The following is a 26,177-nucleotide window of genomic DNA, read 5'->3' as shown; positions in this document are numbered from 1 at the left end:
CAAAATAGCTCTCTAGGCTGTCGTGCCGGACGACCTCATTCGGTAGAAAGACCGAGTCCAAACAAAGTGTGAAACTGCCCGTTGCGTTTCTACGGTGATTTTACATGAACGGCAGATTCCCTGGATTCTTCCTTTTAGGATAGGCTTTACTCTCATTTTTGTTTTCCATGTAGTTCAAAGTATTCGGGTCTGTGCAAATTCAACTTTTTTCTTGCGCATTGCTTGAAAGTTGAGGAATGTTTTAAGATTGCGATGTAATTTTTGTTGTTTTTTAAGTTCGAACAGCAGAACTGAACAAGTAACTAGTTTACATATCGCTGGGGTGAAACAAGTGCGAGTGAAGTTTTTAGGTGCTTTTGTCTTTGTTCTTTCGCCCAACCTGTCAATCGCATACGTATAACAAGCAATAGAAGCTCGCTTTCGTATCGTGTTGAACTTGCACTAATCTGAAGGTGTCCCGTTTTTTTTGGGGGGTGTTTGATCATTGCTCTGTTTCTAAAGAATGGTGACAAGTTACGGGATCGGGAAACTGCGCTATAGTAAACACTTTCCTTTGTGACCGCGTTATAATGTTGCCAAAGGCTTGAATATTTTAATTAGTTGGATACTGGAAATGGCATTGAGAAAGATAAATTCGCGCTTTTTCTTTTTTAAATTATGGACTTAATTTGAAAGCTTGCATTTTCAAACAGTGGTTTTTATAACAAGAAATGAGCTCGTTGATTGGCTAGCAGCTATTAAAAGTCTATATTTGCCAATCTGTCCAAACTGTTAAAGGCAATAAGGTCACGTTTTCTAATTAGAATCAAAACATTTCATTTACTAACAAAAAAAAAAGTCTGTAATGCACAAAAAAAAACAGGGGAAAGTTTCCTCTTCCACCAAAATTTTCAAAGTAGGAAACATCGTCGCTACCTTTCTATGTATCCCTTAGACTGTAAACGTTTAAATGTTTTTCCTGCAATCCATTTCCACACGTAAAATCCGAGTTATTCCGTAACATTTTAGAAACTTGTGTGCAAAAGTTCCGAAATGCATTTACAAGGCCACAGCACCATCTGAGCAATCGTCCGACATTTACAGTATGAAAACTTGCAATCCTTCACAGTTCGTGGAAAACTGTATCGTTCTGAACTTGAATGGTTTATGCAAAAATGTCGACGACTCTAGGAAATGGGATGTTTTCTGCTTCCTACGAAAATCATTGCTGTTCATGTTGGCATTTGCGTGTTTTTGTTTGCGGAAAGGTCCCGTCGTCGTCGATTTGTGCGCAGCCAGAGCGTGTGTGTCTGAAATTCTATTACTGTCCCCACTCCGTTCACGGTTTGATGTGCAGGCGGACATTTAGCAATCACGCGTCGCGTGATTGAGTATCAGCGCTTTTACTTCGATGTCTCCTCCATTCGGGAAAGCCACGAATGATAATGACTTTCATTATCTGTTTATTGTTTACATTTCCCTAATTTTTTATTTCAATCTGTATGTGGTTTGCTCGTTTTTGACGTTTGAGTTCTTCACTCATCAAGCGTTGATTGAATGGTCGTGCTAAGAGAACCTTAAAATTTGTGGTATTCCCAGGATGATATGATTTAACAATAGATTTCCTTATGCACATGCTGGAACGACTATTTGAATGTAGCAAGTAGTAGTCGACTTGAATTGCTCAGCATAGTGCGCCGGCGCGTGTCGAGGGGGAGTCAGAAGATCGGTAAAAAAAAAAAAAGAAAAGAAAATCCAAGCCAACTAGTTACTTTGGTGCCGAGCTTGCCGCTTCAGTCGATTGTGATATCTCTGTAATTTCGCAACGGTGTGCGGGCTGTTTTGGTCATCCATCTCGATAGTTCCGTCAATTTGCTGTTTGGGGTTTCTGGGTTCTTTTGATTTTCATCACAAGCATTCCGAGCTTGGCTGCGATGGAAACTGATCCATCATCACGCGACAGCAGCCCGTCACCAACGCCTGGAACACAACTGGGTGATTCTGTCGAGTGTGCAAGTTGTCCGTCTCCAATGGCGGGCATTGGTGGTACAAGTGTAAGAAAACTGACGCACAGTGAAACGATTGACGGCGTGTCAGGTCCGCATTTTTCCGTTTACAATCAATCGGTTAGGGCTTGGATGTGGTCCAGGGGTACCCTCAGCTGCAAACGCGCTCTATCGGAGCAAAGTGGCGATGGGCACAACCACTTGTGGCATCCGCCGAGTGCCATTATGGGAAAACAAACAAAACGAACATCGGCTCCGCAAGTCCGTTTGCTTATCTGTTTATTGCCATTGATTGAATTATGTCGTAAATTTACATTTTTGGGTTTTTTCATTTAAATTTTCTGACCTTTGTGCACGACGGAAATTGTCTATAAATGTGATTTTATTTTTTAAAATTTAGATGATGGGATCCAGCCATTCCATCTCCGCCTTTCCGCGGACGATGCTCGTTATCAAGTCACGTCGATCCTGGCCAGTCCTGCCTCACCAAAGGTAAGACCCCAAGAGGGATCATTATAACCTATCGAGTGTCACTTTACCTGTCGAATTTTTCACCATAGTGGTCGTAACGATATTTGAAGGCTTACTACAACGGTCGATACGTTGTCTCCCAATTATGGGGAAAATCCTTTTGTTTTATTTCCTCTTTTGGCTTTCGAGTTTACCTGTTTTGAGTTAATAACCTTCTGGTTAGACGTGGGACATCTTTTCCTCTCTTCAGGAACCAACTTGTTTTAGTTGGATAGATTTTCTGAATGTTCAGAGATTCCACGAAAAAAAAAACATCTTGTCTTTTTGAACGTCGAGTACGTCATTAATGAAATTGACTTCGTTTACGGATGAGTTCTTTACACTTTTCAGTGCGAGAACGTTCTTTCCATCATTGTTGCTTGATTAGGTCGGTTTCTAAAGACAATACTCAATCAAATTAAAAGCGCTACGAATAGCTCCCTTTGCGCAATTTTTTTAAATCAAATCGTCATCGAGATAAACGAGTTTTATTTGACAAGGAAATTGATAGGCTTTTTATTTTGTCGTTTAGAGAAGAATTATGTCGATACCAATTTGTATTCCTGCTTCCTATGCGACTCTCTCGCCCTTTTGTTGATAAGATTGCCAATACATACGTCACATATGTCGAGTTGATCAAAAAAAAAAAAAAAAAGGGGAAATAAACCTGGCCGGGCGAATGCGTGGGAATCGTCCAGGTGGTGAACCAAAAGTCTTTGCAACTCCATTTCCTTTCTGCTACATTTTGTCATTTGATCAGCTTATTATCGATCGTCGTACAAAATGTGTTGCGCGTGGCTATTGAAAAGATTTATGGGTGGAACTAGTCTCGCATACATTTTCATCCCTTTTCGTAAAGTATAATTTAAAAATTGAAGGACGTCTACGTCGAAAGCTTCGCTGAAGTCCAATCAATTCAACCGCTTGGAACGATCCTGACGGAATTTTTCTTCCCCTTTAGTGCGTTCCTTCCTTGTATTTTTAAAAATCGTTCTCCGAAATACTTGACGTTTCAGATCAAAGCAAGTACATTCTACCTTTAAAATGTTGAAAATACGTTTTAAATGTCATCTGACTTGATGAAGGCACAAGTGTCTGTTGACGCCCGTGACGCATCGCTGGTGTCACTGGCCGCAATTTGATGGCCCAGTGCGATAATTGCCGACGGGATTACAGCTGATTGAACCACTGGATGTGGAAGTAATGCGCCGTGTCTTGTAGTTTCCATTCTCTTGATTTTCTCCATCACTTGGTTGATTGGATTCTCTTAGATGAGTAGTACTACAAAGGACTATCTCTCCTCTACCGTGTCACCCATCTGAGACCAGCAACGCTGTAAAAACCAAACAAAAATAGGAAATCGAATGAAAGAAAATCGTGGCTTGGATCAATCATGTTCGAGAATGAGGGGCTCTCGAGTCTGCGCCTAGCAAAAAGGATGTGCTCATTCTTAAAACTTTTTCTTTTCGACTGGTAATAGTAAAGCTAATTGGGAAGTTGGGGTTGTTTGACACGCTGTAATGTTGTTGGGACTCTGTGATACGCCGTTTCAAATAACCGACGGACGGAAGCGTGTGTGTGTGTCGGTATAAACTAGAGCTGGAAAATGAGCGCGACGGTTGAAATAAGAAACTACCAATGTTATAGTAAATGACGACCGATCGCATACTTGATGAACCCAATTCTTTGGTCGCTTGGTTTTCTTTCTGGCTGAATGACAGCGTGACCCTTTCTTTGCGTGACTGTTTCATCGATGACGTTAAACTTCTCTTGGACGTATCGAATAAACCTTGAAAAGGCGTTTGTTTCTATAAAAGTCTACTCAAATACTCCCCCTTTCTTTATGTTTTGTGTGTCTTATTATAGCGCCCGATGCGCTGTCTTTCGTGTCATAAAGTCTTGTTAAGTTGGATGACGTCAGCAAGTTTGATTTGATTTTTTTTTTTTTTTTTGGCTTATACAGTTCACACTTTTTCAGTCGTAAAATATGGATCTTTGTGTTTCTTTCGATTTGTTTTTGGCTTATTTGATGGCCGGAAAGAAGCGTAGATTCTGCAAGAAACACGCACATTAAATGGATTTTTGAAAGAGAATGAAAAGCGCGTGTTTCTTCGCATGTGGTGTCAAGCAGTAAATATTATTCAGTTTACTAGCTTTTTACAAACAGCCATCTATCTTGTTTTTCTTCCTCTCGCCTTTCAATTTGTTTCAATTTACGTGTCGTTGCCTTGTAGACGTTGAATTGAAAAAAGGAAAACACCGAAACCCCATGTGTTGTCGTTCGCACGCCGTCACGTCCATAAAATGACGTCTGCTTTTCTTTTTATGTTGAGCTATTGTTGTGCGCTGGACGCGCACGTCATAACCTGGACGTTGTATAATTATGTACCTTTTACGGTTGGGTTAAAATAAAAAAAGGCGGAAGAAGTGGCAGTGACCTAAGAGTTGATTAGTCGTCCACGATTGGGATGTGGTTACGTTTCTTTCTGTGGGTTTGACGTGCATACGTGTACCACTCGAGCCGTTCGTGAAGATGGTCACACAGATCCATGGAGGCAATTTTCAATTAGACTCGTTCTTTTTGTACGCCAAGAGCACACGGCGTTCGAAGGGGAGGAAAGAGACCACATCTAGATGAGCAGTTGTTCCCCAAAGTCCTTGTTTGAATCATCGTAGATTCTTGGCGCGAGTTCTATGGAAAGCGTAGTACGTCTTCTACGTACGTAGACTAACAACGTGCGTCCAGCTAAAAAAATGATGTTATATCTATAAATGTCAAGTCTATTCAATGGATCTGTCGAAAATGATATCATTTTTCTGGTAGGCTAGATAGGGGGAGTACCACGTTTATTGATCCTCACTTGCACTCGCTTGTTGATTATCACTTGAAGTTGGAATCAGATTTTAGTCTCTGACAAATATCAAAGTTGAACAAGGATTTTGCCCTGTTTACCTACATCCTCTGCGCTCTCGGTCACGAAAAGAAGTTACCGATCGCCGTAGGCTGTAAATGTCAACATACTCTCTCGTTGCTAACGACTCGAGAGCTGGTTTGAGCTTGCATGTTTGCAAGTAAAAGCCGGCGTCTCGCTTGATTGAACTGGCAACTAAAAAGTCGAGTGGTTGTCGTCGAGAACAAAAAAAAAGGGATTGAAGTTTTTTTTCTTTTTCGTCTTTTTTGTTGTTGAGAATTGTGAGGTTAAAAGAGAAAATTTGCATAGGAGCTTCCCCTTGTGCGATCAATCTTTCAAGTTTGTGAAATTAAAGTAAATTTGATTTTAGTCGTGAAAAGAATGTTTCGTTGGCGGTGAAGCTATCAGGGGGTTACTGAGAACTCCAAACATAACAGTCACGCTAGGTGGTGTGGTTGTTAGTCGATACCTGGGATTGTTCATTTTATTTTGTTTTCTTTTTTATTTTACGATCGTGATCCTTCACGACAAAAAGAAACAAATCCTGCAGCGGGACACGCAGGGCCGTCTAGGAGTAGTTTGGTCGAGCTCTTGTTTGACTTGTACTGACATCTAGCGGTCGGATGTAGACTTGTCTCATGAGTTGGTTTGTTTGTTTTTCTTTCCTTCACAAGGATTCCAATATTTTTGTTCTATTTTCATTCACGTAACTTCATTTTGAAAATGAACGATAATTCATTATTGCCATCTTTCTTATTGACTTCCACTCTTCTCCCCTTGGCATTCGATTCGATTAACTATTTCCCTTAAAACAATTAATGCCGTGTTCATCCTTTCGTTCTATTTAGTAGATGTTTTGGTACTCGAGAGAGAGAAACAGGAACAAAAGCTCCGCCCATCCTCGTTTTTTTCTTTCTTTTTTTTTTGGTATCTCGTTGAGAACGTCTCTGGAGTATGGAGAGTGCTAGAGATATTGTTACATGAAGAGCGCACTGCAATGTATCTCTTTGTTACGACAAGGTAATAGGGTCTATCTAGGAAAGAAGAAAAAAAGTGTATTTTTTGGTGGGGTTGGTTTGATCGTGGACTTTGGCTCTCGAGATGCATCCTGATCTGCTGTTCTCTTATTATTAGAACATGAAAAAAAATTTAATTCCCATCTGCGTTTTAGTTTATTGCTTCAACATAAAATTTGGAAATATTCGTCCTCTCCTTTTTTTTTAAACAATGGCAAACCATTGCATATGGTAATTTTTTTGCGTCATGGGATGGTATATTGGTAAATCGATTTATGCGGAGTTTGATAGGGGAAACGAGGTTGGATCGTCCGTAATAAGAGGAATAATGTAACCCAATTCGCCCATACATCGACGTTCCGATGAAATTCGAAAATTCCTGCATCGGATTTTCACGATCCATCTTGACTTGCAAATGCGCTCGGAATGGCTAATAAAAGTTGACGTGTCAAAGTTTAATAACTAATAACGAAAATTGAACTGTAAATTATGCAGACAGTGAAGAAACCCCGTTTTTCTTTTTATTCGCGTGTTTGGCTGCTAGTTGGCATTCACCCGAGTAGAAAGTATCGATTTAGCGGTTAGCCGAGCTCGTCTGCTTTTCAATACCTTTTTTCTTTCTCGTAAATGTATTTGGGTCGAATTGTAGTCCGATCAATCTTTTGTTTTGTGTTTTATACCCCTGTCTTGGCTTTTACCGATTATCGTAGCTTTTTATTTTTGTGACCAACGGTTTTCCCTGTCCTGTTTCTCTATTGGCCCAGACTTAACTGAATTTCACGTGTTATTGGGACGACTATCCAAGCGTGTGATTGAAATTGGATTTCGTTAAAGGCTCAAGGCCTTCCCACGAAGACAGTTTGCTCTCATAGATCATCTCGGGTTTGGGCTAAATAGGTTCGGTTTGATAGGTGGATTTCGTATAGCAAAAATGTCGTTCTCATGCATTCTATTACGTTTGAGTAGCAACTTTGGCTGTGCATACGGATCGATACGTTTTGTACGCATTTCGAGACGTTACGCAGCTCCCAACTTTTGGAATGGTACTGCGAAGCTTATGCAAAAGTTCTATCAATCATTCCATTAGATTTGCAGTGAGCTATTTTTCTTTTCATGATAACGTCGCACCGTGACACGCCGATGCACTTTATGCTGTCATTAATATGTAGAATCTTCGTGACTTATTGAATTCAACCTGTCTTTTTTTTTTTTCTTTCCTTTCCCGTGTGGGAATAGCACTGCTCGTTTTTCTTTGCTCTCTTTCCCATCCAGTCGGGACAAACGTTTTCTTTTTTTAAAATTCGCATCTTGATGAAATGAGTTGAATATAATCGTATTCAAATGTATTAGAAATACTGGAATACTCGGATAGGAAGTCGAAAGTAAATGGCTTGATGCGGAAATGGTGCGGCAGAGTCAATAGACTAAAATCATCCCAACGACAGGATCATTTCGCAGACGTTTTGTGGCTGCCAGTTATCAGCAGACAGCGGGGAGAAAAGAAAAGAAAGACTGACCCAGTCTGTGTCCTGATCTACGTTACGTGCTATGACGTCATTCACGTTAGCTGCGTAATTGCATATATCGATTTGGCCAAAAAGAAAAACGACTAATTAGAAAGCGACGAAAATGAGGTACTTACCGCGTCAATCAGTTGATAAGGCCGCCTTAAAAGTTGAAGCGGCCCATCTTGTTCTGCCTTTGAATGGAGGGTTGGTGATGTGACGTGACAGTTTTGATTGGACGGGTCGAAATTAGCGCGTAGTCGTCAGTTTGATGTCCAACGATGAAACACGTACGTTTAGGTTCGTTTGCTTTTTCTTCGCAACCGATGGGAAAGATGGTTCGCTATGTCATACTGCGCACTTGTTCCTCGACAAAAACATTCGTTCGTGATTGTGTGCGCCGCGTTTCGTTTCTGCCATCGAGCGAAATTATCGTCTGGCTTCGTCTGTCTCTCGGGGCAGTAAAAAACAACCTTTCAGAGTAATTGCAATCGCTAGCGTCGCACCTCTTCATGTATTTATGGCATGCTCACGCGTTCCGTGTACTTGATGGTTTCAGCTCTTTTCTTGTGGTATCCACCTTTCCGAATGGGCTTCGCTAAGGCTACTCGCCATTGTTTTTATTTTATCTGAAGGATAAATTTTTAAAAAAGAGAGGTGAAGGCGTGACGTTTAGAAGAAAATGTGATGTTCATCTTTTCCTGAATTGTTCTGGTGGTGCGTCTCTGCTGTCTGTTTCTGTTCTCTTGCAAAATTGACAGATGCAGTGTACAATACTACTAAACAGGGCCGACCAAACAATAACAAGTGTTTGATTGGTTCATTCACTGACCAGTAGCCCGAAAATTTCTTGTGAACCCCATTTGTTGATATTGTTTCAATTGTTTTATGTTGCGCTTGTTGATAAACGCGAAGTGGGCAGTCAATTCTGGTTGTTTTGTTTTTTTCCCTCCCTAGTATCGCAACATCGGTGGTGATGAAACAATCAGCCGACGTTTTGTTTGGGCGCGTTCACGAAACTAGTCGGTCAATACCGATCCAACGTGCCCCTCGTTCTAGCCTTATGGATTTACGATGCGCATTCTTCTTCTTGTCCGTACACGTGGGAACAAAGTTCAAGCAATTTCATGCGGCAATCATCCGGAAATCTGGATATGTGTAGCGTTGGCTCATTTTCTCGCTTGTCACTTGAAAAGATGATGCCCAGGGCTGTTGGGTCTTTGTTTTTTTCCATCCCTTGCGAATCTCTTTTGATCCATTCTCTTAGCGGACGTGATCGAAAATTCCCTTTCTATTCCCTTTCTTCGCACATACGCTAGAGCATATCGACGCCAGTTAACGGATGACTACGCTTTTTTGTCGTCGTGGCGAAAAAGAAAGAGGGTACGGCTTAAGAGCAACTATTTTTGTGGAGTTTGTGTGTGTCCCTCTTTTGTCTGACAGAATGGCCGTACAAACGGTTTCGACACACACAAACTTGGCTGCGTAACTCTTTTGTGGCCGTAATATGTTATTTGTGTCACGCACAGGCCAGACAGAGAGCACGGGTGTGGCAACTTGGAGAAAAGGACGCTAATAATAGTTGTTATAAATCGTTTTGCGTCTGAACATGAACAAGTTGTTTTCGTTTTCTTCTTCTTATTTCATCGGTACATTTTATTTTTTTGTTCTCCTCCTGACATTGATCTATATTCTCTTTATCAGCAAATGGCAATCAAGCGAAGTCGCATTTCTATTTGGTCCATTGCACGCGATGGTAGACAAAAGAACAGCAGGTTGCTGGAACCAATTTCGTCGTATCTTGTGTCAGAGGGGGCTCCATTAAAATTACAGGAAAATAGTTTGCTCAATAATTTCTGGGTAGTCGCTTTTTTTTATATATTTGGAAACTTGTGTCGTTGCTTTTAGCGCACCGTGACACCACTCTGAAAGTGCAGACACTTCTCTACACACGTGCACAGCGATCAGAGGGTTATCGATTCCGAGTTCCTCTAATTGAACGATTGAACATTTTTAAAGTAATTTTTTTTTGTTGTATAAACGAATTATCCGGAATCAACCTTCCTATTTCAATTATTAGGCCTTTCTTGAAGTAAAGAAATTCAACTCGGCCTTCTAATTATTATTGGTCGACATCCAAGCGTTCAGTCTAAAAGGAGGTCACAATTTGAATTCGCTGTTTGTTTTTTTCTGCGTTTCGTTTTCATTTTTTAAAAAACGTTTTCGTAGGCAATCTAGTGGTCTTCCTAATCATTAGGTAATCGCCCCTAACGTTCGTGGCTTTTTAAAATTGAACTTTACCTTTAATTATCATTTGGTGTGCGAATGGGAATTGTTTAACAATTTGTAGCGCTCTGTGTTTTACCTCGTTGAAAAAAATAATAAAGTAAATGAGAAAACTTTAAATTTTCATCAACCATGTCACGAGATAGGTGCTTAGCACCAGACTCTGGAGGAATGGATCAATGGCCTGGAAAAAAAAAATCCTCTTTTTGTGTTTACATTTCACTTTGAAGTTTCATCGTAGATTTTTTTTTTTTTCTTTTTGTTTGCTTGTTTGGGGCATAAAATGAAATACCAAGCCATCAGTTTGGCCAGTATTCAATGGCAACCACGACAGAAATGTAAAAAGAAAAAAAGAAATGCACATGTGCAGAATAATATGCGGATTTAGCTTTGTTGTACCCAAATCTATTTTTTGTTTTGTTCCTGGTTCTCGCTTTGAAGCGAACGCATTGAATTGACAACGGCATCGAACGAGAAACGAAGAGATTCTTCGAAAAAAAAAAAAGAAAACGACGATACATCGTCGTTCTCTTGCACATATTTTTGATCACGGTAATGATGCTATCGAATGCCCCAGCTTTTCTCATTTTTCTTAAATCTACGTCATGCGAAAATAACGACGAAAAAGCAAAAATCCTAAAAGAAGTTGAAAGATTATTAAAAAAAAAAAAAAAATTTCACAGAGTACCAAAACATCCAATACAGTTCCTCTTTTCTTTTTTCTTTTGCTTCTTCTGTGGGTTTCAGCAATGCGGATTATTGAACGGATGGGGTGGGGGGGGGGGTCCTGGTCCGGTGTGAACATCAGCATCCGCGACCTCTTCTAAGCATACTTGCCAGTTCTATGGTATAGATCCATTACGTTCTATGGTCACAGTTAGCTTACGCATGGCGAGCTTTTAATAGTTGTGCTCTCTCTGTAAAGGATCTCTAAAGCTTTTCTTTTCTTTTCTTTTTCGTATCTATTTGTAAAAAAAAAGGAAAAGACGATAGAAACCAGCCGAAAATAAAAATAGATGGTTTTTATTTCAGTTTTTTGTTTTTTAAGACGAATATTTTTGGGGCCTTTTGTGAAGACAGAAAGTGGCAAAAAGAAACACGCCCGAAATTGTGTACATCTGCGTTTGTGTTGATATTGAGTCAGCGCGTTCGGGAAGCATATTTCCATTTCCTTGGCGGTACGGCCCGGATACGGATATGTCTTTTTTTTCTTTTTTCTACCGCTATCTTTCTTACCATTTTTTCTTTTCTTTTCTTTTATTTTCATCTTTTTTTTTTTACCCTTCCGCTCGAAATGATCAGCTAGACACGAAACCACTGCGCGTTTTCTTTGGAGTCTTGGCTGGTAGTTTTTTTTTCTTTTACCGTAGGGCGTTGAAGCGCGGGCGCGAGAAGAACAAGAAAATTCTTGCATAAAAAAGACGGAACACCCAAGTCGATCCCTCTTTTTTCTTTTTACTGATCGCAGTGCCAATCGGACAACATACCAGTCCGTTAGATCATCAAATTGTATTTTCGATTTTTTTTTTTTTTTTGCTCATCGAGTTGTGGTTTTTCATGTTTTTTAAGAGAATAATCCTTGTCCTCGTCTGGTTTTTTTCTGGGGGGGTTAAAGTAAAAGGGGCTTATATACAACGCTGCAGAGTGTACTGTGGCCAGCATTCGTGGCCGGGCCTTTCTCTATCGAAGACGTCGTCTGTTCTTCTGTCCGTGTGAAACTCGCGGCAAATGTTTGCGGTGTGCGCGGTGTTTTGATTTGTTTGCAAGTCAAGCCAACTGTTTATTTTATTTTATTTTTATTTATTATTATTTTGTTCGAAATAGTGGCCAGTTGCCAAACATCCTCGACAAGGAGTTTTTACTCTGTCAATTTATAGACGTCTCAAGAAAAAGTGACAGGAACAAGAGAGAAGACCGTAAGTAAATGATGGATTGAAGAAACGATGTGAGAATTGCATATTTTTGTCTTACACAAAAATTTGTGAGAATTGAAAACAAAAAAAGGGGTCGAGGATATCGGTGTAGAAATTCACGAGTGATAAACGCCGAACGTTCTTTTTCTTTGAATCCATCACAACTTGTGCTATTCACCATCAGCTCGCGTTTTGCCAATCTCTCTAGAGAGTGTTATAAATACGGTGGCTGCTTCTCTTTGTGTTCTTAACCATTTACTGGCTATACCCGGCTGCGTTTTCGTTTATTGTCTCCATTGTGGCTTGATTAAGTCATCGAGGACAATCGCGCAGCGCTGAAGGTATTAAAAGAGGAAGGCGAAATAGAAAGAGGCAACGAAAAGCAAAGTAAAAGATAAGCGAATACGGACGACGCATCAAGATGCAAGCGGAACGGGGCAGCATCATCAACTTGCAGTCCTATCACGGACGATCGGGACGCACTCGACGCCACACTTTAGCCTTTGTCGCTGCCAGGTAAGAGTGATGCATTACGACATCGCTGTTAAACACATACAGACTTTGTGCTTGCATTATCCGTATGCCCTTTGAGACTCGTGTTTTATTATCAGCTGTGCGGAATGTGTCGACGACTCTCTGCGTTGAGACGAGGATTTCATTTTTTTTGTGTGTGGATTGTTTGGGTTTGTCATAGCCAAGTTTGGTGGATTTTGTGATAAGAAAATTCTTTTGTTTTTGGTTGGAGAGATGTTTATTTTGGCGTTCGCTAGATGGATCTCTGGTCGTCCGTCATGTCACTGTTAAAGGAAGCGGATGAAATTCCGCGCCGTCCAATCAACCCTCCAAACCAGAGGATCGATGTTTTTTCTTTTTCCCTTTTAAAGGTTTTTCTTTTCTCTCTTTTAGTTGTCTATGCGTTCAGCTGTATGGGTATTATTATTATTATTATTATTACATGCCTTGTAAATACAGCTGTACAGTGTATGGACGCTATCCGTTAGTATGTTGGTATTCACCTTGTGAGGCATCTATTGATTTGTATACGAAAGGAAGGAACGAAATGACGGCACAGCTGTTGCGCTCCAAGAATGGGGTCTTATCGGTTGACTGGAGAAAGGGTTTTATTTTTATAACGAAAAGAAAAAAACAATGGAATGCAGTGCAATCACCGATGTGTTGACATCTAGAACGTTTCCCCTTAAGATCGCACGCAGCAAGGATGGCTTAACACGATTCTGTTTCTGCCGAATTTAGGGCTACGTGTCATTGAAACGTCCTACAAGTCGCAGGCCGCCATTTCCAGGAAATTTGAACAGGTGGATGATGGAATGTTTCAAACGGATAGACCCCCAGCTTTCACAAATGTTGAGATGCGCTTCTTTCGCCTTTGTTAAAAGGGTTTCTACTTGATTGGTGTCGTGATGTTTTGCATATCGATCTCATGTCACGAAGAGTTTTCCTTTGAAAAACAAGTTTTTTCAGGACGTTCCATCGCTCACACGATGGGTAGACAGTCCGCCGGCAGTTCGACGATGAATTGCAAAACTCTATTGAAAACAAAAACAAAATCGATCAACTTGCTTTTTTTTTTTTTTGCATCTCGCACGCGAAGGAACGCTTTACAATTTTTATTTTGCGGTTCTTTTTAAATGAAAACATTATCGATATCATGGTTGTTGCTTCTTATGCCGATCGAACTGTTTTGTGGTCTACGAATTAAATGTGTGGGGGTAATGAAAAAGAGTGCCAATGAGTCATTTGTACGTCAAAGGCAGTTGACTCCCGTAACGAGAGAATTGGCCGAGTGGCGGTACGACAATCGACGTAATTTTAAGGGGTCGATCGATCCTTTTTTTTGTTTTCTTTGTCTCCTTTTTGTTTCTCCGTTTGGTTGTTGAGAGTTATGAGGATGCTATAGGGTCGAAGAAGTTTGTCGGGGATGTCCTGACGCCATCGTCTAACAGCTTACAAACTTTGCGTGTTGTTGAAAGTTGGCTAACGTGGAAGGTGTTGTTTATAATCGTCTTTTGCGTGTCGTCTTTTCTTATCCGGCTTTTTCAAAAATGAAAATTCTCTTTTGAAACGCGTGCGACAGCGTCTTTGAATAAAACCTTACGCGTGCGTTGGCAATTTCGATTGAAAGTGAACGTTTTATTGAATTAGATTTTATTTTTATTTTTGAATTTTTTGAATCTTTTTAAAAGGATATTTTGATTGTGTGGTAAATTCAATCGATTGCGTGATATGTAGGGCGATTTGCGTTGAACGCCACCTATCCAAGTGTTCGGTAAACATTTTGCTGGTGTGGTTTACTTGTTGACCAGGAGATGGCAGTTTTTTCTAGCGTAGTTAGCGTTCTTTCTTTCTTTTTTTTTACGTTCAAAAGTAAAAGAAAATAAAAATGAACGTGAATAAAATGGTCTAATGCTTTCGTCTCTTGTTTGTCTTCATTGGCGGTTCACAAATCGCAAGATAGAATTACTTAGAAATGGCAGGCGATTCGTATTCACCGCCAAATCGACAGTCATGTCAGTTGTCAGTTGATCTGATTGATTTATTCTTTTTTTTTTCTTTTTTCTTCTTCTTCTTTGCTATTTGTTGGTGAGTCATTGTCCACCTGGTTGGACAGGGAAATACCCATCTGTTTACCCATGATTCATCGTGCAGTCGAATAATTTCTTATTTACTATGACTGGAACTTGTACGATTTCCAGCTCACGTTGGGCTTTTTTCTTTTTTCCCCAACTAGAGATCGCCTGGAAATATCTTAGTAACAGATAGCGACTTATCGGATCTAGTTGAACCACTGAATAAGAAGAAACCCTGAAATTGAACAATTGATTTATTTTTTTCTTGTTCTTTTTGCGGCTTCTTGATGCATTCGCCGCAATTGCGTAATTGTTTCTTATCACTTGCATTTTTGGAAATGCTTTTTAAAAATCCTTTTGTTGCTGCCCTTGTTGTTTTTTTTTCTCTTTTTGAGGGGTGGGGTGGGGGTTGGTGAGTTACGTAGAACCGATGAAAAAAAAAAAAGTATGGTTAACCATGTTTTGTGGATTTGAACATCCTTGAATGGCTTCCTGTCGCCAGCAATCATTGCTTGTACTGTGGCCCCTCATCTATTATTTCCCTCGTGTCACGATGCGAACTTCCTCCGCTTTCTCCAAACAAAGAAAAGAAAGGAAAGTTGATGGCGATGCGATTCCGGTTCTTTTCCATTTCCGATTTTTTTTTTTTACCTTTTATTTTTTATTTTTTATCTCGGTGGTGTCCGCCTCATTCTCTCCCTTATCGCCATTTCTTCAGATTCTCCGTTCTGTTTGGTGCGATTTACTATGCTACTTTTTTTTGTCGGGTGGGGGGGATGGGGAGGTAGGCGAGTTGGATGGATAGATGGAAGATTCTTTCTTTTCACGTATGTTAAAGGAGATAGGAAAAAAAAAAAAAAATTAGAAGACTGGAGGCTCTGTGGAGATCGATAGGCCTATTGTCTGGACCTGGCAGCTCCACTATCTCTTGAGTATATGGATCGCTCCGGCCTAATAGTCTGGAAGGGGGAAAAAAGGCGGAGGGACTGGAATCAGCAAACCGCACTGAGATAACTCCCGAGGATTCTTTGATAAAGGTTTGCCAGCCCCGATTTGTGTGTGTGTGTGCGTTTAACTTGGTATCAATCTGTAAGAAGTGAAGGCGCAGCTCGTGATATCGCATATGCAGACAGTTCAACGAAGAATCCTAAATGCATTTGTAAAGTAAGAACGCTGAAAATCCATTAAGAGTTGCTGGCCGTACTTGTTTCTTCTTTTTTTTTTTTTGAATACCGGCCATCCAATAAGCCAAGTTTCGCATCGGGAAAAAAATGGAGAGGAGTGGAAAGGGGAAATAACGCGAAAAAAAAATTTGAATAATTTAAATGAAAAAAAAAATGAAAGGAAAGGTTGTTTGGCTATTTAAACGCAAAGCTATTTCTATTTAAAGGTTTATATTATGACCAGTTTTTATGCCTTTACTATCTTCGAACTCTTGTGTAATTCCCGTTGTAAAAAAGAAAAAAAAAAAAACACAAAACAAAACGAGAATGTTCTTTTTTTGGCTGCGTATTAAATTTATAAAACAGGGGGTCGGGGGGGTTATAAGGAACGATAAAAAATTGTAAGATTGAATCTATTTTGTGTGGAGTCGATGAAATGAAGGGCTCCCGGTTTTATCAAGGCAAGTCTCGTACGTAACGAAATTTACAGATCGTCAATTCAATTTTTTTTTTTTTTTTTTTTTACAATTTCTTTTTACTTCTCTCCTCGAGTCCCATTTTTTTATTATTTTTTATTTGATTGTATTTACCTTTTTTTTTGCTTGGCTCTTGCTACCTCCCTTTGGGGGGGCTCTTCTGTGTCGTTTGCCTCGCGCCAGCCGTCTGTTGTGCGTCTCAATGCCGCGGGAATTTAAAAAAGAAGAAGAAAAAGAAAAAAACATCCCGAGAATAGGACAGTCATCTCGAAATCGTTGTGTCGCTTCGCATCTCGCATTTTCTCTCTTTTGGTCCTCTATTTTCTTTTCTCGTGTCCTTTTCATGACGAGCCATTCCGCACTTTAAAAAAGAAGACGACAGCTCCCGAAGGGGGTAAAGATTAGTCAAGGAGAAACAGCTGCAATCTGAGTAGTACTGGCAACAGCAGCAGCTTTTTTTTCCAGCCTTTGTTGAGCCTCGTTTGCATCTACATAATTTATATGTAATATATTTATTTTTTAGGTTAAATACTTTGGTATTCCTTGTATAGTCAAGAATCTGTGCGTTTGTGCTCTCTTGTTTCTGTGCTCAATAAGGTGGTAACGCCGGCGGCTGTGAACGCAGCGCGCGGTCCGGGTTACGGCGCAAAGGCCCCCAAGTGTTTCGAAATGAAAGAGGTTCCGTATTCGTCCAGTTGCATGTTTTGTTATATGGACTACTATCGACACCTTGTTTTACTTTTTGTTTTTGGTTTTTTTTAATGGAATCAGTAGCGAGAAGCCATTCGTGAGATGCGCACCCAAAGTTCGACTCGCAATGGATTGAAAATTCAATTAGCGTTCAATTTTTGTGTGTGTGCGTATCAGATCACGTAATAAAAAAAAGGGCAACACACGCCCCTTCTGTTTTAAATCTCTTTCACCCCTCGAACTTTTAGCAAAAGAAATAAATGGAACGCAACAGCGGCGATCGAGCGGAAGGAAATGAATGCCGAAACACACACGTAGGTGTCAAGTCGAAACATAAAGAGGCGTAATGATAAAAGCAGGGAACAGGTCCGAAATCAGAAGCCTGATGTACGAAAAGTCTTTTTTTTTTTTAAATTCCCCTACCCGTATCAAAATCACGTAACGTGCAACACACAACCCGTGTGGAGTGTTTGTTTATTTTCCTGTTGTTCATCCGGTATTAAAGGGCTGGCTTTAAAAAAATAAAAAATTCGATAGCTAGACAAATGCCTTTTTTATAGTGGCACTAGTATCGCAGTAGGCTACTCTAAACCGACTCTGTGCTGTGCAACACAGAACGCGCGTACAACTTGCGGCGCCGTCATCATCCTGCAAGGGACGGGTGTTCGCGTCTCTTTTTCTTTCTTTTCCTTTTCTTCTCTTTCTACCAGTCGTTGCCTGACTGGGCTCCTAACTGGATTGGTCTGTCTCTCGCTCTCTCTCTCTCTCTGTGTTGGTCCTCTTTCGAAATCCACTGAATTTCAATCTCTTTTCTTTCTTTTGTTGTTGTTCTACTGACGCGATCTGAATTTTTGGTCTTCGTTTTTAGATTAATTTTATTTTAAAACGTTGATCAGCAAGTCGAAGAAGATCAAAGTTCGAAGTGATGTGGTACCCATCTGATTGTCTTCAGTGTTGCGTAATAATAGACAGGGAACCGGCAGCAGGCGACTTCAAAGTGTTTTTTTGATTATTGCTCTAACAACGGACGGCGTCGCTCACGTCCGCCAACCTGAAACGAGCCATTCGTCCACTCGGAGAGTCACGGGGAATTTTTTTCATCATCTGGCCGTCTTTTTGTTTTTTCTTATTTTTCCGTTTCATGTCGAATTTCGCCATCGAGTTTCGCCTCTGTTTTAATTGTTGATCAAAGAGGACAAAGCCAGTGGCTGGTGGAGGGGCTTTTGTTGTCCTCTGTTAAGGCATCGGTCAACTGCTGCATTTTACATCGAGTGATGATCGACCCGCTGGATCATTGCGTCTCCATCGATGTTGGATTTCGCCGCTGGCCCTATACCGTTTATCTGTCAGACTATCCAGACGGGAGGGAATGCAGTTATTTAATGCGCACGTCGCCATGCTTTTGAAATGCTGATGGCTTTTCATTCGGCCCAGTTTGGACGTGCATGTCTGTATTTGTGAGATAAAGCGCCGGAGCGATGAAGGAATAAATTGAATCAAACAAGGAGGGAACTGGCCCCGTTGTTCGAAAATGAGTTGGTTAGTACCCGAAGTGCGCGTGGGCGATATAAGTCTGCCGATGATCCGTCAATGTGACTCTGTCGACGATCCATCGGCCACCGAGGGCGACTCGAGTTTTAGTTGTAGTCGAGATTGTGCCGACGACGAGGACAATACGATGGAAACGAATAGCGTCCAAGATCAGCCGACGCAAGAAGAAGGCCAGCAACGGTCGCAGCAGCAGCTGACGTGGTGCGTCATGAGCGACGATGACGACAACAACGAAGACGGACTCAACGAGAATAGAGGCAATCTGCCGCGCGAAGGAGCCCTACAATTGATGATGATGGGCGTTAGTAGCAACGCCGTTACGCCCGCCACCACCGGCGGAGGATTCGGATCTTCTCTGTTGGCCGTCCCGTGGCAAGTGCCCCGTAGACGGCACAGCTGGATTTGCAGGTACATTTCTTTGCAAAATGGTGGGCTATTTTTTTTTTTTGCTTTTCTTTTCCTTGAAAAATGGACAGTGGAGGAGAAATGCGGCAAGAAAAAAACACATGGCGACGGGCAGCTGTATTATTTATATTATTACCCACGCGCGTGTGTGTGTCTAGCTTAGATTGCATGCTGCAACGCTGTGCGCATTCCCTGGAACTTGCTGGGATAATTCATGGTTTTTGATTTGTTCTTATACTTTGAAGAGAAATATGACAGAAATTGTGCTGTTTTCAATCATGCAGACTTGCCGTATCAGCACATCATAATAATCTTCATGTCGTGCAATAGGCAAATATAGAAGGAAAGGCCAGAGGTTCTTGTAGATTATAGGAGGGGGGAAAAGAAAAAAAAGAAAGAAACGTGTTTTATTTTTGCAGCGCAATCTTTAAAAAAAAAAAAATCTTTGTTAGTATCTTTGTTTTTATCTTTTTCTTCGTTATTTGTTTAACAAATTTTCACTCGTTTTGGGTTGGCGCCACGTTAAAAAATAAAAAAATAAAAATCTACATTTTGTATTTTTCGTTTTCTTGCTGCTTGATTTTGGTTTGGGACGGTTTTGAATATCAACTAGCCAAACACAAACGTCTTTTATGAACCGCCATAATAGAAAATGATAATGCAATCCGTCATTCCTTTTTGTTTCGCGGTCGACATCATGCGTGTCAACATTTGTTTTAAAAAAATAGGTAAATGCTATGGGTCCCTTTTTATTTTTAAATATTAATGCAACTGGATTACGCAAGGCACACCTTTTTTTTTTCCCCCATCTCCCCACAGCTGTGAGGAAACTGGTGGAGCGGCGTTCAATCCGCCGGAATGAGTCTACTTCGAAATGTTCTTTTGCCCTTTCTGAAAGAGAGATGCTCATAACCGTACTCTGCCACACTTTTTTTTCTATCGCTCCCAAAAGAAAGGAAAGGCGGTGAGACGGAACGATGGAGTTTGAGAAAAAGATCAGATGCCGCAAAGGCTATATATGCAGCGCGATCTCGTAAGAAATAATAAAAATAAAAGAGGGGTCGATGGTGATATTTTTTTGTTTTATTTATTGATATTCATATACAACATGAGAGTCTATACAGCATCTGATCTAGATTTATTTGCCCATGTCAAGACTTCAGTACCGCCATTTTCGATGTATAAAAGGGAAAAAGAAACAAAAAAAAAAAAAAAAAAACTGTATGACTATGAATTACTGCCTTTCTCTTGTTATTTCTTTATGGCTAAATGTGGCACGGTGTGCTGCTGGTTGTTGGGGCGTGACAGTCGTTTTTTTTTTCTTTCCTTCAAATACAAGTATGAGAAGAGTGGACGTTTCCCCTCTCCGAACAAAAGTAGTTTTGACCGCAAAGCACATTGTTATTTACGACCCAATAATACGATATATTGAAGGGTGTGTCCGTTTTTATGTTTTCAGTATTTTTTCTTTTTTTTAAGTATGTTTCTTTTTAATGCGGCCACTTTTTGGATCAGTCGAATTGATGAGGATTTTTTTTTTTCAGTTTTGTTATCAGTCTGCGAAAAAAGATTGTTAAAACAAAAGATGCTCACACTTGAATGTACATCTGCCTTAATTTGCCGTGACGTTTTCTATCGGACGAAAATAATTGGAATCGCAGACCTGTTCGTGGAATGTGAAAACAATTTCATCGCGCTGAACCGCCGTCTTAATCGGAATACCCAACCCCCCACCCCTTCACCAAAGAATGTCAGTAATTCGCGTAGAAAAGATTGGCGTGAAAGATTAAACGCCATCCCGCATTATCTCACGTCTCTTTTTCTTGTGTTTCGTGATGTCGGTTCAAAAAAAAATAAAATAAAATAAAAACCTTTGGCGGGATGGATATAGTAGTAGCTCCCCTATTTAAAAATGTATGCAGTAATAGTATATATACCTAAGCTGCATGTTTAGATTCTCACTTTTGACGTCTTTACGTGCCGTGCTTAGAGGAGACTATCGGTAGAGACAAGACGGCAGTCATAAAGAGCCTCGTTTTTGATGAGTTATGCCCACCTGTCAAAGGCGCCAAGAAGTCGTGAAAACCCTTTCTTTTTTCGGCTGCTAGGGCCTTTGAAAAGCGGCCCCGCTTTTTGACTGTGTAAAAAAACAAAACAAGTTACCATCTTTCAACAAAACAAAAAAAAAGAAGCACAATCAGCAGCAACTCTACTACGTCTTTTTTTTTTTCATATTTCTTCTTTGAATTTTTCGTATCCCAAAACAAAACAAAAAATGAAAATGCATTTTTTCGTTTGCGGGCGTCCCGCGGTTAACCGAAATATATAGGCATTCGATTGATGATATTCGCGCCCAGTACCGAAAAGTCTCAAGTTTGCGGTGTGTTTTATTATTTTTATTTGCTTGCTACACGTCGATAGTGCGTGTCTTTATCTCACCGATGTTTCTCTCCTTGTCTTTTGTGTCTATTCATCGATCGTATCCGATGAGACTTTCTTTTGTTGTTTGAATTTTTTTTTATTTTTTTCCGAGAATATTTCTTTGATGTTTTTTGCCGCTGATTTCTTGACGAGACGCATCGTGTCGTTCAGACGCCGGAGCGCGTCAACAAAAAGGCACAGTGACGTCTAAAACGCGCACTTTGTGCAAACTAGCGACGTATATACGATGGCCTTTCTTTTGTGCCTTATGTAAGACGCTAAAGTGAATGGCGTGTGTTTCACTTTGTCCACTATTTTCTACAATGCGATGACTAGTGGAATGCGTTGCTTTTACATTTAGGATTTTTATCCGCAATTTTGTTATTTATTTTATTTGAAAGCGGTTGCAACTCTTTGTCGTTTGTGCTTCAAATGGAATTTTGTTTAGGGTAGCGCGTGTGTCATATCTTTTCTTCCGCTGATTCAAAAAAAAAAAAAAAAGGGAATTTTGTTTGCTTGACTATGTATAATACTGTTTCCGCTTTATTTATCAATTTAGAGAAACAAAAATTTGCATATTGTTTTTTTATTTTTTTTTTTATAGAAAGAGAAAAGAATTCGCCCCGTTGTTTACTTGTGCGTGTACGGAGGGGAACGAACGGAATAGAAGTCTGCTTTAGCAAATATTGCCTCCTGACGTTAGCGGATATCGAAAAGGAAATCTAAAAATAAGAGAGAAAAAGAAAAGGAATTCGTCCAAACAGCCAGAAGGCACAGCAAGAAAAGGGAACCCATCTTTGCTCTCAATCTATGCGACTTTTCGTGATAAAAAGAAATTCTTTGCGTCGCTTAATAGTGTTTGGCTGCTTGTCTCTTTTCCCCCTTTTTTTAAAAGGCCGATCGCACAGCGCATCTCAAAGGAAAAGAAATAAACATATGCATAGGTCACTCGAGGGATACGTTATTTCTTCTATTCTTTATTCGAGGACGTTGGAGGATGCGTTTGGGTGTGGCCGATGGTGATGACGGTGGTATAAAGAAGCCTTTGCTTATAATACCATATCGATCGTGGTGCACATGGAAACGATGCAATAGACATCCAAGACCCGATCTACTCGTATTAAAAATGGGGACGTCGTTCTAGTGTCAGCGAAGGACTAAAGAGTAAGCGCCTCATTGCGGTGGAACACACGGTGACAGGAACTCGAAATGAAAAGGACAAGCTCATCTTCGGTTCATTTATCCTGTTGTCTTTCTTCGTCATACGTAAAAGACGTACCCGCTGCTCCTCTATTCAATCGACAAATAGATCTCGTGTGTGTGTGTGTGTGTGTACGTTATGGCCATGGGCGGGTTCCTTTTCTTTTACGATGATAATGTGTTTTTGGTTTTTTTGTTTTTCTGGCTGTTACCCACACACCCTGAAGGTCTTTCCAAATCATACCTCTTAAGAGATATCTAGGCTGTTCTACTGACTTATTTATCATCTTTGCCGTGTATTTATGTCGTACTTCCTTGCGTTTTTGATCAATTCATCGCCCTACAGTGTGTTATAAATATTGGGTATTATTTTTTTTGAATGCTTGTGATTCATGTCGCTTCCTGTTTGTATCGATTTCTAATCCGATTAGCGTCATAAACAACTAGGGATTAATGGGACACTAAAGTGGTCTGATCAAATCTCTCGTTTGATAACAAGTTGGCATCGATGGCGAGCGCGTCATTTAATGAGGGCGACGTGCGAGTTGTTCGATGTCTGGAGGCCGTTTTTCTATTGGAAGCCCGACAGTAGAAAGTTGGCGGCCAATCTTCCGCTAACGAGGTGCAATGCACAAGTTGTGTAGTTTTTTTTCTTTTTTAATATTTCAACTCGGCGATGGACAACTTTGAGCTCGGCGGGGTTGCGTGGATGTATTCCGTATTTTTGTTTTTTTAATACAGGAACTGTATATAATAGAGAAAAAGAATCGGGAGTCTTGGAAGAATATTATAAAAAAAAAGGAACTGACTTTTGCAACCATCAGTCGTTGACTCGAAAGGCTCATGTGTAATGCATACGCGTTTGCCCGGCAGGGCCACTAGGCAATTTTTTTAAATACCCGTTCCTCCTCTACTGTCTCGCTTCTTTTTTGCCTTTCAACCGAAAAAAACCCCCACTGAACATGAAAGAAAAAAAAAAAGACGGAATGTAAAGTTGAATGTTGTGTATTCGAAATGGCACTGCGTTTTGTGTACTGTCTTTTTATTTTATTTCGGCGAATGGGACAGCGTGGAAAAGGAACGATGAACATTTGTACCGAGCATTGCATAATATGGTGTATAATGTGGCATATGTTTACCAGGCTGGTAGCGTTGAAATAGGGCCCTACAAAATCGGTTAGCCTTTAGCGTGTAAATAAGTCGATCCATCAACAATGTCAAGATTCATTTTTGAGTTGCTACTCCTTTTTTTTTTTTTTTAAACTCATGGTGCTCTGCTGTAGTGTACTCTTACGGATGTTTAAAGTCGTGCGGGACGGGCCTTTCTCTGTTTGTCGACAGATTTGTTTTTCGCAGTTCAAATAGACGAAATAGCTTTTAGAGGGTCTGGGGTTCGTTGAAGTCTTGTCAATCTTCTAATATAATTTAAGAGGCATTTTTGATGTTGTTTGCCCTCGTCTTTCAAAAATTGGTTTGCAAATTAAAAAAAAAGGGGGCGCTGAAACAAATTCGAAAGTTGGCTATTTTCGAAACAGAGTTGCTTTCAATTGCTTTTAAATGATGTCCTACTCGCCCTGTTCCATCAGCTTTGATGGCACTACGTGACCGCCACAGTCAGTTGGGCGGAGATTGACCGGCTTTTTTTTTTTTTTTTTATTGTCGGGAACGCTTTCACATAATGGGTGTATGTATATTATCCGTGGCATGCGGTTTATAGCTGAGGTCCAACGCGTATATAGTCTTTATGTGTACATTTTGCCCAGCGCATTCATTTAGTTCGACTCCCGAATGGCTCATTATTAGCGTACGTTGTTCCGTGTTTTACGCGAGGACAATTCGTGTGTTCGGCAGAAAGGCAAAAGGGGCGGACTAATTTGACAAACGCTGCCCTAACATAAATCGAACTGCACTGGGCTCGTTATAATCGAGTTTTCATCTCAACTTTTTCTGACCATCAAAGCTAATGAGACTTACCTCGTATACCTCCCGCCTTACGGCATTTCCGAAAGAAAAAGCTATTCGACTTTGGCGCTATTAATTTAATGCGGTAGCCATCAAACAAGAAAATGATTGCGAAGGATTTTCGAAAAAAAAAGAAGAGGGAAATAATTAATGCGGGATGTGAGCTCGCCGTAAGCTGTTGCGGATCGACGTATAAAACCCCATCCTGTGCGTCGACTATATTGGGAAATAAAGCCAGTCGATTCGCTTTTGTCTCTCTAACCCCTCAGACATGGTGAATAATAATAATAAGCTCGACGTCCATCACAGCAACTGAAGACGATGGGGCTATTATTACTTTGAGTCGATGATGGTTCTTTAATACTCACTCTCACCCCCCTTTCGCATTTCATTTTGTTGTCCAGTCTTCTTCAGCTGTTACATATGGGCCTGCCCATTATACGATTGACGGCTGCAGCGTTTTGGAACGCGCAAGTTTTTGTATCTTATTTCCCCCGTCCCCCCTATAAACCTATCGCACAGGAGAGTTAATCTGATCGGACAGTTGACGAGCGGCCAGCTCAACGAGATCCGTCGCTATATTGTTTGTTTTTAAAGCTGCGGCTCACATTGCGTGACGTCAGTACCGCATTAGATCTTAGAGATAATACCGAGGCCGGAAATGAAAAAAAAAAATGAAAGTATGGAAGCGTATAGGAGAAGAATAATATATGAGACGCGCGAAAGAAAAAGACAAAAAAGAAAAGAAAAGAAAAAGAAAGATGTATTAAGCTTTTGTCTGTTTGTGTGTAACAAGCTGCTGGAAGATATTCATCTTGGTGTGTCCCTTATTTTCTCATTTGTTTCTTTTGTCCTCTTGTTCCGTTTCCTTTTATTTTGCGGATGCGAAGCGCGCTAGAGATCCTTCTATCTTCAAAGGAAAAAAAATCCAGATTAGCACTCATTCTCACCAACTACAACCCAAAAAAAAGAAAAGAGCAAGGGAAATGCTTTCGGCTGCCAAGAGATGGTTGCAATTTATTTTGTTTGTTTTCATAAAATAGTCAAACAAAAACAACAACAAAAACTGAGTCTAAATCGATATCGATTATTTCGTTATTTTCTTCTGTTTATCTCAATATACATTACATAGTCCCACCCCTCCAAAAAAAAACATCTGGCGCAAATCTTTTAATGGGATTTTTTTTTTTTTTTTTGGGGGTATTTGCCCCGACATCTTACGGTCTCTTAGTTGAAACTCTGTGATTTACGTATATCTTTCAATTTCTTCTTTTTTTTTCTAATCTTTCAGCTTCTCGCTTTTGTATAGGAAGAAGCTTAGCTCTTTCTGGAATTACCTCGGTGGCTGTTTCTAATGCGCAGAAGGGATTAAACTTTGTGTGCTCGCATTGCCATCGTATGCTAATTTGATTCTTTGGAACGGCGTAGGCGTACAGGAGACTGTGTGGCTGCTTAATGATGCAAGAAACTCTTGACCCGTAAAAAAAAAAAATGTCACTCCATAAATTTGTTCCTCTTCCTCCACGTCTTTGTACGTTTGCGTGTGTGTTAAAATCTTTTGTTTGTATTTTGGAACCGCGTACCAGCGAATCCT

The 26,177-nt window shown here is 40.4% G+C and overlaps 1 protein-coding gene across 4 annotated transcripts in view; it reads left to right on the top strand.

Annotated features, from left to right (window-relative positions):
- The window catches only part of LOC116917832 (cAMP-specific 3',5'-cyclic phosphodiesterase), a 92,430-nt gene that overhangs the window by 1,697 nt on the left and 64,556 nt on the right, over window positions 1–26,177 (top strand). Inside the window, exons 1-2 of one of the 4 annotated variants that reach the window (XM_045168962.1) lie at window positions 1,899–2,246; window positions 2,386–2,477. In XM_045168962.1, coding sequence (XP_045024897.1) covers window positions 1,914–2,246; window positions 2,386–2,477 — 425 coding nt within the window. In that variant the 5' untranslated portion in view covers window positions 1,899–1,913. Of the gene's footprint in view, window positions 1–1,898; window positions 2,247–2,385; window positions 2,478–11,943; window positions 12,644–17,765; window positions 19,004–26,177 lie in introns of those variants that run through there. The other 3 variants (XM_045168965.1, XM_045168966.1, XM_045168961.1) reach the window with 3 other exon arrangements.

Source organism: Daphnia magna, linkage group LG2, assembly GCF_020631705.1.
Source record: "Daphnia magna isolate NIES linkage group LG2, ASM2063170v1.1, whole genome shotgun sequence".
Classification (NCBI taxonomy): domain Eukaryota; kingdom Metazoa; phylum Arthropoda; class Branchiopoda; order Diplostraca; family Daphniidae; genus Daphnia; species Daphnia magna.
The sequence above is the reverse complement of the archived record's forward strand: the minus strand, read 5'-3'. Positions and strand labels throughout refer to the sequence as shown.